This window comes from Gastrolobium bilobum, unplaced genomic scaffold (assembly GCF_033153095.1).
Source record: "Gastrolobium bilobum isolate Gb01-03AN ecotype WA unplaced genomic scaffold, APGP_CSIRO_Gbil_v1 utg16620, whole genome shotgun sequence".
In the NCBI taxonomy this organism is placed as follows: Eukaryota; Viridiplantae; Streptophyta; class Magnoliopsida; order Fabales; family Fabaceae; genus Gastrolobium; species Gastrolobium bilobum.
The window spans coordinates 114,873-128,020 of record NW_026896703.1 but is presented as its reverse complement, the minus strand read 5'-3'; the positions used below and the strand labels follow the sequence as shown (position 1 = coordinate 128,020).

General features: G+C 36.1%; 1 protein-coding gene across 4 annotated transcripts; it reads left to right on the top strand.

Moving 5' to 3' along the window:
* Nucleotides 1-703: 703 nt before the first annotated feature.
* LOC133301527 (uncharacterized) lies at nt 704-12,522 on the top strand. Of its 4 annotated transcripts, none has more exons than XM_061501167.1 (17): nt 704-811; nt 1,007-1,121; nt 3,914-3,959; nt 4,043-4,200; nt 4,380-4,497; nt 4,706-4,788; nt 5,752-5,811; nt 6,026-6,268; nt 6,889-6,985; nt 7,131-7,181; nt 7,270-7,350; nt 8,992-9,063; nt 10,534-10,596; nt 10,790-10,942; nt 11,826-11,883; nt 11,982-12,034; nt 12,126-12,522. In XM_061501167.1, the coding sequence occupies exons 2-17, from the start codon at nt 1,021-1,023 to the stop codon at nt 12,201-12,203; spliced, it is 1,515 nt and encodes a 504-aa protein (XP_061357151.1). In that variant the 5' UTR covers nt 704-811; nt 1,007-1,020; the 3' UTR covers nt 12,204-12,522. The 4 variants fall into 4 exon arrangements, with proteins under 4 accessions (XP_061357151.1, XP_061357153.1, XP_061357150.1 ...); XM_061501166.1 differs by having other exon boundaries at nt 811-889; XM_061501169.1 differs by lacking the exon at nt 3,914-3,959 and having other exon boundaries at nt 4,167-4,200.
* Nucleotides 12,523-13,148: the final 626 nt, after the last annotated feature.

Genomic DNA, 13,148 nt, shown 5'->3' with positions numbered 1-13,148 from the left:
AAAGAGGAGGTTCCATCCATGTCCAAGCCGAAATCGTATAAACTTTTAAATCTCTAGTTTAAAAGTGTGGAGGAGATAATTTCATCATCTACACACATAAAAGTGTGTAGGATTCATGAAGAAAAAAAAAAAATGCATCCACACTTTTTTATGTATATTAAGAAATAAAATTATCTCTTATAATATGAAAAACATTAATCCCTTAAATAAATCAAATTAACACTGAAAGAGTTATGCTATTTTCACACAATTTTCTCCATATGTAACATTATCATCATCATTATTATTTCTCTTTTATCTCTCTTAGTTTTCTTCGTCAAGTTCATTATTCTGAAATTACGTGGGGGAAAAAAGAGTAACGTTTCCGTGAAAGAAGAAAATCCTCAAAATAGTTGAGAATCCTTTACGAATATTCTTTAATGCTAAAACTTAGTGCATGTTTAGGGGGGCAAATATTCTTAGTGCATGATTGGGTGAGAATTTGTTTTAAAAAAGAAAACAAAAGAGAATTTAATTTTTTTTTAATATAATTAAAAAGTATCAAATCTATCATTTATGAAATAATTAAATAGGACTATTTATATTTTCATAATCAAATGGTCTCTGTTGCTCTGATAACCACCTGTGCCATTAAATTTCTTATCCAACTATTGTTCCAAATTAAATTATGATTATCTCTTACAGATTCATTTGATTTTAAGAAAAAAATAAATGAAAAAAAGGTTAACCATTCAGCTCACCTTCGCCAAACACACAAGCAGCTATTCCTGAATGATATAACAATCCTTCATTTAATGCACTTCACTTTTAGGTACACTACAGATAATTCCTTGCTCACATCACAATACCCTTTCCAATTCGAAAGCAAAATCTTTTTGACGAAACCCAGGTTGGGTTTGTGGAAAACGACATAAATTTGCAATTTTTATATACCCCATTTGACATGGTTTCAAATTCATTTATTTATTTATTTTTGTTCATTCTTCTTATATTTTTGTGTGTGCAGGGTGCCAGGGTAACATGGAGATCGACAAAGCAATTAGAGAGTGTGACGATCGAAGACTCCAGACCAAGTACATCAATGCTGTCTATGTTATTCAGAGAGCTTTGGCTTTGTATTCGTAAGTTGGTCTTTATCTACTTTTGTGGGATATTTTGCTGTCTTAAACCTTTGCATGAACTCCTTTGAATCTTTAATGCATGTGGAATCGAATTCATTTTTCAGTTTTCTGTTGCTTTGTGTGAATTGGAGGAGGAAAAAGAATGTTATGTTGGATCTTGTAAAGAACCTTGGGATACACCACCCCAAAAGCTAGCTCAAAGGGTAGGAATGCCCAAAGTTTCATAAACTCCACATTAGTTACTCATACAACCAATGTGGGATTATATATCTCAATATGCCCCCTCACACAAGAGCCCATTGGGCTTGAAGAGTGGATGATGCAACAGGCTCAGCCTACCTGTGCTAAGAAATTCCACAAGAGAAAGTGGGGGACAGCGAGGTTTGAACCCGGGACACAAGGCTCTGATACCATGTAAAGAACGAATTCAACCCAAAAGCTTAAGCTATTGGGTGAGGCTACATTAATGATTTTATATATCTCAACAGATCTATTTGAATGATATTTGTTCAGCCCCAAATGATTGGACAGTCTGGCAGGCTCAACCCAATAACTCATCAAAGGACAAATGGTCCATTTACACCTGATTTCCCGCTCACTCCAACGCATACATGACTGTGAGGAGTCACACAGCCTCACACGTCAATAGGACCCACTAGGCTGAAAACGGTTATGGCCTCACACTTCTCATGCTTAACCTTTCCATTCACTATATATAACTACATTCATCCTGTGAGAGATCATCTTCTTAACCATTGCTCACCTTGTTGTTACTCAGCTGAAATCACTCTTCACTAGCCATAACCTTGTTCAAACACCTGCTCCTTGATTCTCAGCTTGCGTGAGACGGGACCTTCACAGTGACCTCCACTGAGTTATAGTTCATACTATTGCATTACCGAGTCAATGTTACATTGATATACTTCAATCTTCCTACCCCCATATGGGGGTGGCAATTTTCAACACGACCTGCTTGCACGACACGAACACGATACAAAAAATTCGTTTGTGTTCGGGCCCACCCATTTTCAAAAACTGACCAGAAAAATTTTGTGTTGTGTAGCGTGTCAACCGGCATATCCGAAATTGACCCGTATTAATTTTCTTACAGGTCATTCGTGTTGTGTCGTGTCATAAATAGGTTATTCGTGTCTTATCATGTTGTGTCAACTCACATAATAACTAACACAATTTGTGTTTGATAGTTATTTATGTCATGTTGTATCGTGTCAACCCGCGTAATAAGCGATACACTATAAGTTTGCGGGTTATTCATGTCGTGTTGAGTCAACTCGCAAAATAAGTAAGTCGTGTTCGTGTCGAATTCATGTCATATTGTATCGAGTCGTGTCGACCTGAACTGCCACCTATGGCCCATACAAGTTCAATTACTTTACAGTTTGAGATGGAATGACCGGATACTGATTGAATCTAGTTTCTTTGTGTTTGGTCAAGGTGCTTAAGTGGGTGCCTTGTCGTGTGTTAGGGTGGAAAATGGGGTGGTGTGGTGGAAAAAAGGTGGTTGTGTTTTTAATGCTCTAGCTAGTGTTCGCAAGAGGCCGAATAAAGTAAAAGGTTGAAGGTCCATATCCTAGGGCGCGAGTATTGCATATATAGGAGGTTATAGAGAATATTCTGGAGTGTGTGATGAGTGAGTGGTTTCAGGTGAATATTGCTTGGATGTGCACCATGCAAGGATCGATGGAGGTTGTTATATGGGTGAATTAAGAGGATATCGGTGATCGGGACATTTTGTCCAGTGAGTTGTATTGTGCTGCATAAAGGGCCCAAACCACCAGTTCAAAACAATATGTTTGCTGCTTTAAAGGCAAGGCAATGCTTGTTTAATATGACTCTTACTTTGCATCTAGTCGACGACTCATGTCCCCCTGACACAGATAAAGCCAATGGTCGCCTCAAAGGGGGGTGCAGGGGGTAGCGCCCTCGTGCTTATAAAGGCATTGTACACTTTGGGCCTCGGGTTTCTTTGTAATTCCCTTTGTTTAGTAGTTTGGGATTAAGTCCATGAATAGTTGTTGCGGCTTAGGGTTTTCTGAGCCTATTTATATTCTCTTGTAGTTGAGTTCTTGTAATGAGTGCGGTGAGGAGAATATGGTGATAGACTTCCTAGATCAAGGTAAATCGTGTCTCGTACTCTTCTCTCCTTTTTCTACTTTTTGATTGTGTGTGTGGTTACTCTGATCCTTACAATGCCTTCCAGATATGTTTGGATTTGTTGAAGATAACTGCAGAAAATTCCCTTGGAACAAAGATGTAAATGAGGAAGCCTGTAAATGAAGTTTCACTAGGTCTAAGTTGTTGGAGTCCTCAACTGTGTTATACTAATGGTGCTATTGGCTGAAAAATAGAAACTGCTTTTATGCTGAGATTAATGTGTTGGTTTTTGAAGAAAGACATTATGAGCGGCTATTTGTCATTGTTTTTTGAGTGGCAATCTATTATAGACAACTTAACCACTTTTGATGTTTCCTAGGAGCACTATTTCTCAACAAGTGACTGCAGAAGATCATAGATCTTTAGCAAAGTGATTTTCCCTACTTTTTGGGGTATTTTTGTTGTTTCATTTGCTCTAATTGTCATGCCTGTATTAATTATAAATGCAAATTGTATATACATCTTAGTTTATGAACTGATTATCAGTTTTCTCAAACTCAATTGCCTTTGTTTTAACTGAAGAAAGGGGGAAAGTCAAGGAAAATAAATTGGAAAGAATGATATAGAAGAATTTACAATCTATGGAAAAATGTATTAAATGTATTTCTTTCCTACAGTATTGAGGAGGTTGCCTTCAGTTTTAATGGTGGAAAGGATTCAACGGTAAGTTTTAACAGAGTGTAATCTTTTAGTATCTGTATGTATCTTCAAGGTCATTGATGGCAACATTGAGCTTTGGCTTGTAGGTTTTGTTGCACCTACTCAGGGCTGGCTATTTCTTGCATAAAAGGGGGGATAATAGTGCCAATGAGAATCTAAAAGATTTTCCTATTCGAACAATATATTTTGAGAGTCCTTGTGCTTTTGCAGAGATCAACTCATTTACGTATGATGCAGCTGCCACGTGAGTGAAAATTCTTACACCTTTTTACATTTAAATTAATTCTTCATTGTCACCACAGTTTAGATAACGTGGAAAAATGTTTTTTCCTCCTTTCTTTCTGAATTCTTTTATAATTTTAAACTTTGAGGCTTGTTCTCACTGAAGGATGCAGCAACTAACTAATTATCTTGCTTGAGCAGCTATGGTTTGCAAATTGACATTATTCGCTCAGATTTCAAGTCCGGCTTGGAGGCTTTGCTGAAGGATAAGCCAATTCGAGCTATTTTCCTTGGAGTTCGAATTGGGGATCCTACCGCGGTATCCTTGTTTCTTAACCATGAGATGACTGTTTTTTGACAATACATGTTTTGTGACCTGCTATTCTTCCAAACTCAATGTTGTTTTATGAAAATTAAAATGAGATACCTTTCTTTTAACGGTGAATTTTCTTCCAAACTGCATGTTGTTTAATGAAAATTGGAATATTGGATACTTCTATTCATACACGTATGCTCCAACCTTGCAGGTTGGCCAAGAACAATTCTCCCCAAGTTCACCTGGGTGGCCACCTTTTATGAGAGTGAATCCCATTTTAGATTGGTCATACAGGTTCACTTCTTTGTTATATCTGTTTCTCCATACTACTTTTTGTTGAAATGAATCATAACCTGAAGTTATATCTGGTGCCTGCTCTATTTATTTTAGAGTTTTATCTGACCAGGTTAACTGCGAAAAATGATAAAGATCTGAAGAAATATAGTTCTCTTTTAAATACATAAATATTGGTGCTAACTTATCCAAGAACTCTTCCAATGATAATAAATAAATTTCACATTTACGTGTTCTATTTGTTGGACAAGATGCTAATTGTCCCTAAAGTAGTTAGCAGAGGTAAAAAACCTATGATTATGAGTTGTGTGAGCAGTGCCGCAACCCTATTTCCAAATATATTTCTTAGCCCCCCCTTTCAACCACAAATTATCTATCTAAACACATCCTTTTGAAAAATGCCATAGCTGCATTTCTGGTTTAATCCTGTCCTTAGATGCATAAAGTTATGGCTTACGTATTTGTTTAACCTTGTAATTGAATAGACTGAGAAAACTGGAAATCATTAGTAAAAGCCAAACGATAGCTGGTTGATGCATCACAACTAAATTTTTATTTATTTTAGTTTTTAAAACTTGCTCTGTCTTTTTTTTTTTTTTTTTTTTTTTATAATTTCAGTAGTCAGAATTTTTTCAAAGGGTAAATTTTTTTACTGCATTCTTCAATTTTAAATTCGTGTTCCCCTAAAACTCTGTCAATTGTTCACACCTCCTCTTTACAAAGTAGCTAAATAAATTGCGGAAATTATTTGGTTCCCTTCATTCACTAGGCGTGTTAATTTGATTGCACTCTTAATAGGAAATACATTGTTTTTCTTTCCATGATTGTTTATGGAAATACATTGTTTTTCTTTCCATGATTGTTTATGTTATGCCTTTCAAATTTAATAATGTAAATTGCTTCATTTAATTTCAATCTAGAACAAATTTGATGGTCTGACAGGCTTATACTTTTTTATGGCAGAGATGTGTGGGCCTTCCTTTTAACTTGCAAGGTGAAATATTGCAGTCTTTATGATCAAGGGTAATATTCTGTAGATCTGCTGAACCTTAACTTGGATTGAACATATTTGCATGCCCATTTTTTTTTTTATCAGAATAAAATAACTCAACCGAATAACCTCAATGGTATCTCTGATGCAACATTTAATTACTGGTCCTTCATAGTTCACATTAAGTTCTACTTGCTTGTGTTCATTCAAGAAATCTGGTGTATGATTATTTCTATATTTCTGCAGTTATACTTCAATTGGGAGCATATATGACACGGTTCCCAATTCATTATTATGCATTAGCAATTCTTCCAATAAATTCAAACCTGCATATTTGCTTGCTGATGGAAGATTAGAGAGGGCAGGAAGGGTTAAAAAGTTATCTTCTACTTGTGGTCAACTTCCTGCTGATAACAATGGCTTGAGTAACTTGGATTTGCACAACAGTATGCTCACAGCATCGGTCATTGCTGTGGGAGATGAGATTCTGTAAGTACCTTGTTTATCGCTTGGATAATTGGATTATGTGGGCTATATTGGAAATTGCATCCTTTATGAACTAATGTCTTTTGCGTTATAATTTACCATTGGGAGGTTTCACAACTTATTAAACATTTGGATTATTTACCCGGTTTTCGAGCTTTGGAGTCTCAATATGAAATGGTTTATCCTATTTCTGAACTTCCTGATTGTATGCTGAATGACTTGCAGTTTCATTAAGTTATTCGTGTTAATATCATCTTTATTTGCAATTTCCTATCAAAGTATCCATATTATATATTGAATCTTGATATATTTAGCCTTACAGATAATGTTGAAACTATTATTTATAAGCCTGTGTGATATGTGTGTTGGAAGTTCAAGTTACCTCTTTTATTAATTTTTTTATAACTTTGTAAAATTATTTATTAAAATGTGAAATAAATGACATGGAAATTAATTTCAGTAATCATTTGCGGACAGAATAAATTAAATGAAAATGACATGGAGATTAATTTCAGCAATTAAGTCATGCTGTGAAGTGCACTGCACTTGATTAATTCTATGGTCCTATTCTCAACTGTTTTTGGTGATGCTCCCCTTTTCCTTTCCTCTGTTCCATAGCTCAGGTTTGGCATTGTTGAGGATCAGTTGGGACCTTCGTTGTCTAGGAAGCTTCATTCCATTGGTTGGTCTCTATTACAACTTTCTGTTGTCCACAACAATGTGAGTTCATTTCTGAAAAAATCCTAACTGAGCGTATATCAACTGTTATGAACCAGCAGATAACAAATCATATTCAAACTCTTATTTAAGCTTTGCGCACCTCATATTACGATTTTTTGGTTCATGACATGCATCTTTAATACAGATAGATTCCGTGGCAGAAGAAGTTGAGAGACAGAAATCTACAAGTGATATGGTAAATACTAATTTGCTTAGAAGGTCCTTTGCATTACATTTCTTGACAAATGATAGCTCAGGTTATTCATTTATCCTTGTTCTTGTAGGTATTTATATATGGAGGTGTAGGTCCGCTGCATTCAGATGTGACCTTAGCAGGTGTTGCAAAAGCTTTTGGTGTTCGTTTGGTGAGTTGCTTCATTCAATTGTTGTCTTATTCATTTTAATGTTATTATAACCGTTTCCAAGATATGCCGCATCCACCTGCACATATTTATTGGTTGTTAAGTAGTATGACCGACTTTCTTGAAGGATGAAATTTGACTTTAGTCAAGCTTCTGCTGACTTAACTGACTTAGTATCAATCATCAAGTGGAACCCATGTCGGCAACAAGCCAACAAAATTCAAACTTCTCTCTAGGAGATGCCTTTGTCATCATATCCGAATCATTGTCACTGGTGTGCACTTTCTCAAACTCTACTTCTTTGGCTTCTAGCACATCTCTTATCCAATGATACCTTGCATCAATATGTTTGGATCTTTGATAGAAGGTAGAGTTCTTGGCCAGGTGTATGGCACTTTGGTTGTCACAAAGTAAGACATATCTCTTTTGAGTGAAACCAAATTCTCTCAGAAATTTCTTCATCCATAGCAACTCTTTACAAGCTTCGGTTGCTGTAATGAACTCTGCCTCTGATGTAGAAAGTGCAATGCACTTTTGTAATCTTGATTGCCAAGAAACGGGACCTCGTGCAAATGTAACCATATACCCCAAAGTAGACTTGCGAGTATCCATATGACCTGCCATATCTGAATCCGTGTAACCAATAAGCTCCAGCTTGCCATTCCCAAATCTGAGACTCAAATTGGAAGTGCCATGAAGATACCTCATAATCCACTTAACCGTTTTCCAATGCTTCTTTTTTGGATTAGAAAGGAACTTGCTAACAACGCCAACTTCATGGGCTATGTCTAGTCTGGTGTTAAACCATAGCATACATCAAACTTCCTACTGCTGAGGCACATGGCACTCTAGCCATATCTTCCTTCTCCTTATTCACTAGAAGGGCTATGTTGAGCACTTAACTTAAGTGGTTAGCAAAAGGCGTACTAACCACTTTACCATTGCTCATACTGAATCTATCAAAAACCTTCTTGATGTATTACTCCTGTGACAAGTACAACTTTTTCTCATTTCTCTCTCGATGAATTCAAATGCCAAGATTTTTTTTTTTTCTGGCCCTAAATCCTTCATAGCGAAGTACTCACTCAATTGCTTCTTCAATGTTCCAATTCTAGAAAAAATTCTACCAATAATCAACATAGAGCAACAAAATAATGAAATCATCGTCAGAAATATTTTGGAAGAATACACAATGATCAAAATTAGTCTTTTGGTAGTTTTACTCCCCCATAACAGACTCAAATTTCTTATATCATTGCCTTAGTGCTTGCTTCAACTTCAAGCCATAAAGACTTTTTTTCAGTTTGCAAACATAGTCTTTTTTTCCTTTCACTATGAAACCCTCTGGCTGATCTATATAAATCACCTCTTCCAAGTTACCATGGAGAAAAGTTGTCCTCACATCCATTTTCTCAATCTCTAAGTCTAGGCTAGCAGCTAAGCCTAAAACCACTCAAATGGATGACATTTTCACAAATGGAGAAAAGATCTCATTGAAGTCAATGCTTTGCTTTTGACTGAACCCTTTTGCAATCAATCTTACTTTATACCTGGGCTGTTTGTATATGGCATACCTTTCGTCATTAATTACTTTTGATTTTATAACAGTAACTTATATCAGTTTCCTATCCGTTTCTGATGTAGGCTCCTGATGAAGAATTTGAAGAATATCTCAGGCATACTATTGGTGATCACTGTACTGGTGACCAGAATGAGGTTATTTTGTAGAATAGCAAGTTATTTAACTTATCTTTGCTTTTAATTATAAGTCATGGTGTTGTGAATCTTGTGATTAAGAGAGAACCATTTGATTATTCTAATAAATTGAAGGAGAGAGGTGAGAAATATTATATTTTTTTAAATATAGTTTTACAGTAACCTTGTAAAGTATTGAACAGCTGTTTTATTGGTAGGAGAGAGAAATCATTCTATGCAGTCTTATCCTTGTTTCCTGTATTCTAACCCATAATCTTTCAATCGCACAAGAGCAACTTTATCTCTGCTCCAATTACAATTTGTAAAGAACCTTGGGATACACCATTCCAAAAGCTAGCTCAAAGGGTGGGAGTGCCCAAGACCTTATAAACTCCACATTAGTTGCACATACAACCAATATGGGACTATATATCTCAACACGTCCCCTCACACGAGAGCCCATTGGGCTTGAAGAGTGGACAATGCAACAGGCCCAGCCTAATGAGGCTCTGATACCATGTAAAGAACCTTGGGATACACCACCCCAAAAGCTAGCTCAAAGGGTGGGAGTGCCCAAGACCGTATAAACCTCACATTAGTTGCCCATACAACCAATGTGGGACTATATTTCTCAACACGCCTCCTCACACGTGAGCCCACTGGGCTTGAAGGGTGGACAACATATAAGCCCACCTACATGTGGAAATTCCACTACAAAAAAAGTGGGAGGCGGTGAGATTTCGAACGCTCTGATACCTTGTTAAGAACCTTGAGGTCACCATCCCAAAAGCTAGCTCAAAGGGTGGGAGTGCCCAAAGCGTTATAAAGGCCACATTAGTTGCTCATACAACCAATGTGGGACTATATATCTCAACACGCCCCCTCACACGAGAGCCCATTGGGCTTGAAGAGGGGACAATGCAACAGGCCCAGCCTACCTGTGCTAAGAAACGCCACAAGAGAAAGTTGGGGGCGGCGAGACTTTGATACCATGTAAAGAACCTTGGGATACACCATCCCAAAAACTAGCTCAAAGGGTGGGAGTGTCCAAGACCTTATAAACTCCATATTAGTTGCTCATACAACCAATGTGGGACTATATATCTCAACACAATCATTTTCTCACACACAAAATTTGCAAGATCATAACTTTTTAACAAGGTCCAACCCTTGTAGAACAGGTACCTGTGGCCTGTTTATCTGGTTGGAATATACCAAAAAATTGATTTAATTACTGGATTATTATATCGTATTCCCGGGGTGGGGGGAGGGGGGCTGAATTTATTTTTTATCAGAAGCATAATCCTATATCCCAATAAAAAGATCTGAAGGCATCATTATATGGTGATTCCAGTGCTTCTTCGTTTTGTATCTGTGAAATAGGCCAATTTGCACACTCCGATTAAATTTCGCCATTTATAATATACTTATCTGTGATGACTGATGACAGTTATAGTATGAAATTTATCCATCTTGTCTTTCACCTTTCAGATGGCTCAACTGCCAGAGGGCATAACTGAATTATTGCATCATAACAAGTTGTCCGTACCTTTGGTATGTGTCGGGAGTTCAGCAACAAAATTATATTTCCCCATGTTTCATTTTGCCAGAAGTTCAATTTCACATTGAGGAGCAACTTATACAAGTTTGATTTGTATTTTTTTGTTTTGACCAATTTCTGTGTTGTATATTATGTGATTGAGGTATTTTGGTTAAATGTTTGATATCTCATGTCTTTTTTGTGCAGATCAAGTGCCAAAATGTAATAATTCTTAGTGCAACAAATGTGTTGGAGCTAGAAAAGCAGTGGGACTGTTTGATTGAATTAACAAGATCTATTGACCTGCTTGCATTGCTGGAACCATATGTATCAAAGCTTGTGACAACAAATCTTTCAGATGTATGTGTTAAATTTAATTTCCAATGCCACTATCACTGATTGTGCACCGGGCATGATTTTATTCCCTTCAGCTTGAAGATTTTTGCTTTTATATACTTATAATATGATGCTTTCTGTTGCTTAAATTTTACTTATAATGAATTCAAGTAAGCTTTGTGTATATTTCTATATGGTAGACTCGTTATGTATTTATGCAAGTATGCTTCATTTTATTTGTGACTTTCATGAAATAAAAAATGTTATCAGAAGCATAAATGATGTATACAGTGGTTAAAAATTTCTTGGATTCAAATATTTCATGACTAGCAGTCTGATGTAATGATAAGGCCTTTTTTTTTTCCCCTTAAATCTTCGATGCAATTCATATCGAAGTTGAAAAATATCTTCAAAAATCGTGAAGTTTAGCTTAAGTGGCAATATGAGCCACAGGACAAATGAACTGCCAAAAGAGAACGGGTTCGAATCGCGGAGAAAACCTTTGGGGCCAGAACTGGATATTTGCAATGTTGCTTGACTCAAAATTAGTCACGTACCCGTGCAGGCCCCTTTCCCCGCTCGGGTTGTGAGGATATCCGGAGGACTGAACTCGCCCCAAAGGGATTATTAGGGTCATGAAATCCAAAAAAAATAAAATAAAAATTCACAGCAAAAGACTTTCTAAAATGCTCCTTAATGGTACCCAGAGAAAGCATGGAAAGTTGATGGCAGTTTTGAAATCAAAACCCCAGCAGACAGCAGAATCACTACGCATTGTGTGAAACTAACTTTCTTTCCATGCTTTCTCTAGGTGGTATTTAAGGGTTTGTGTGCCATCTTCTCTCTTTAATTTTCTTCCCCTCTATAGCCTCAATCTCATTTTCATATTGGGATATTTATACTGCAGGTTGAAATTGCTCCACCTCTTTCAAAGCTTTGCCTAGAATTTCCAGACCTTCACATTGGTATGAAGTTTATGAATTAGTGATTTTTAGTAGTAAATGACTCATTATTCATGTTTTTTTTTAATATAAAAAAACTGTTTCTTCTTTGGAACATCAAGGGTGTTTCCGCAAATCCAGATATGGATCTCTTATAGTATGTTTCAAAGGAAAGGTACAATGAAAATTCCATATTCTAAACTTTGTTTTGATAAGTCACATGTAAGTTCTACCACTAGAGACCAGCCTTTTTTATTTTGTTACAGGACCAAGCTCGCATTGAATCCGCTATAAAAGCATTACACAATAAATTTCAACCTGGTTCTTTCATGGAGATGGGCTAGTATGATATTCTACAACATGGTCCTCTCTACTGGATTATTAGAACATATTCAAGATTTTAGTTGTTGGGACAATATCATTCTCATTAGGGGAATCCAGAAATAAATGACGCTTGATGATTGGGATGAAGATAGTATAGGAAGAAAATCAAGTTTGCTTCTATCTTGGTAGTAGTAGACAGAACGAAGGTACAAATAGATGGCAGAAGCTTCAATTCTTTTGTGATAGGGAATGGATTTCACAGTAGTTTTAACTGCTTCAAGTGACTTGGATAACCAATTGATTGTTATTAAATTGTTATCTGATTAGCTGAATTTATAGAACCGTTTACAAATTTATAGGCTTTTGAACTGATAAAAACTAAATCAATTTTGGCTGCTATTTCCCTGATTTTGATTGAAATATTCTTTACTGTGGTTGGCATTGGCTAACAGCAATCCAAATGTCATAGGACAAAATTCTTTTAAAAGGGAACTTGTCTCTAAAGTGAGTAACAATGTATTCACTCTTGATTTAATTTAAAGTGCATATAATCTTAACGTACTGAAGTTCAAGAATAAACACATGCTTATTTGTTCACTTTATACGATAATTGGAACCGTTTAGTAAAGGTTTTTTTTTTTTTTTTACCATTCAATACCGGAGACATGGCTTGTGCTGTTGAAGACTGAGTACATTTGCTTTTTGATTAAGGATGCAGGAGTAGCACACTTTTTTATTTTTGAACAAAAGTTTTTCTGAAACAAATTTGTGTTCAGAGTAATTGTGTAACACCCCGTTCTAAAACCGGTTTGTTAACATCGCATTATGATATTAAGCGCAGTTACAATCACATTGGCTCAATTAAAAATCCGGATAAATTTTTCTTTTTAAAACGACGCCGAATTTAAAATATCCAATTGCGTGATTATAACCATATTACTTTGCGGAATTAGATAAATCAAGCT

Excerpts from the sequence above, each read along its gene's own strand:
- LOC133301527 (XM_061501167.1), top strand. The coding sequence starts at position 1,021 with ATGGAGATCGACAAAGCAATTAGAGAGTGTGACGATCGAAGACTCCAG. Across the intron at positions 6,986-7,130 it reads TTTCTGTTGTCCACAACAAT|ATAGATTCCGTGGCAGAAGA; the intron begins GTGAGTTCATTT and ends TCTTTAATACAG. Across the intron at positions 9,064-10,533 it reads GTACTGGTGACCAGAATGAG|ATGGCTCAACTGCCAGAGGG; the intron begins GTTATTTTGTAG and ends TTCACCTTTCAG.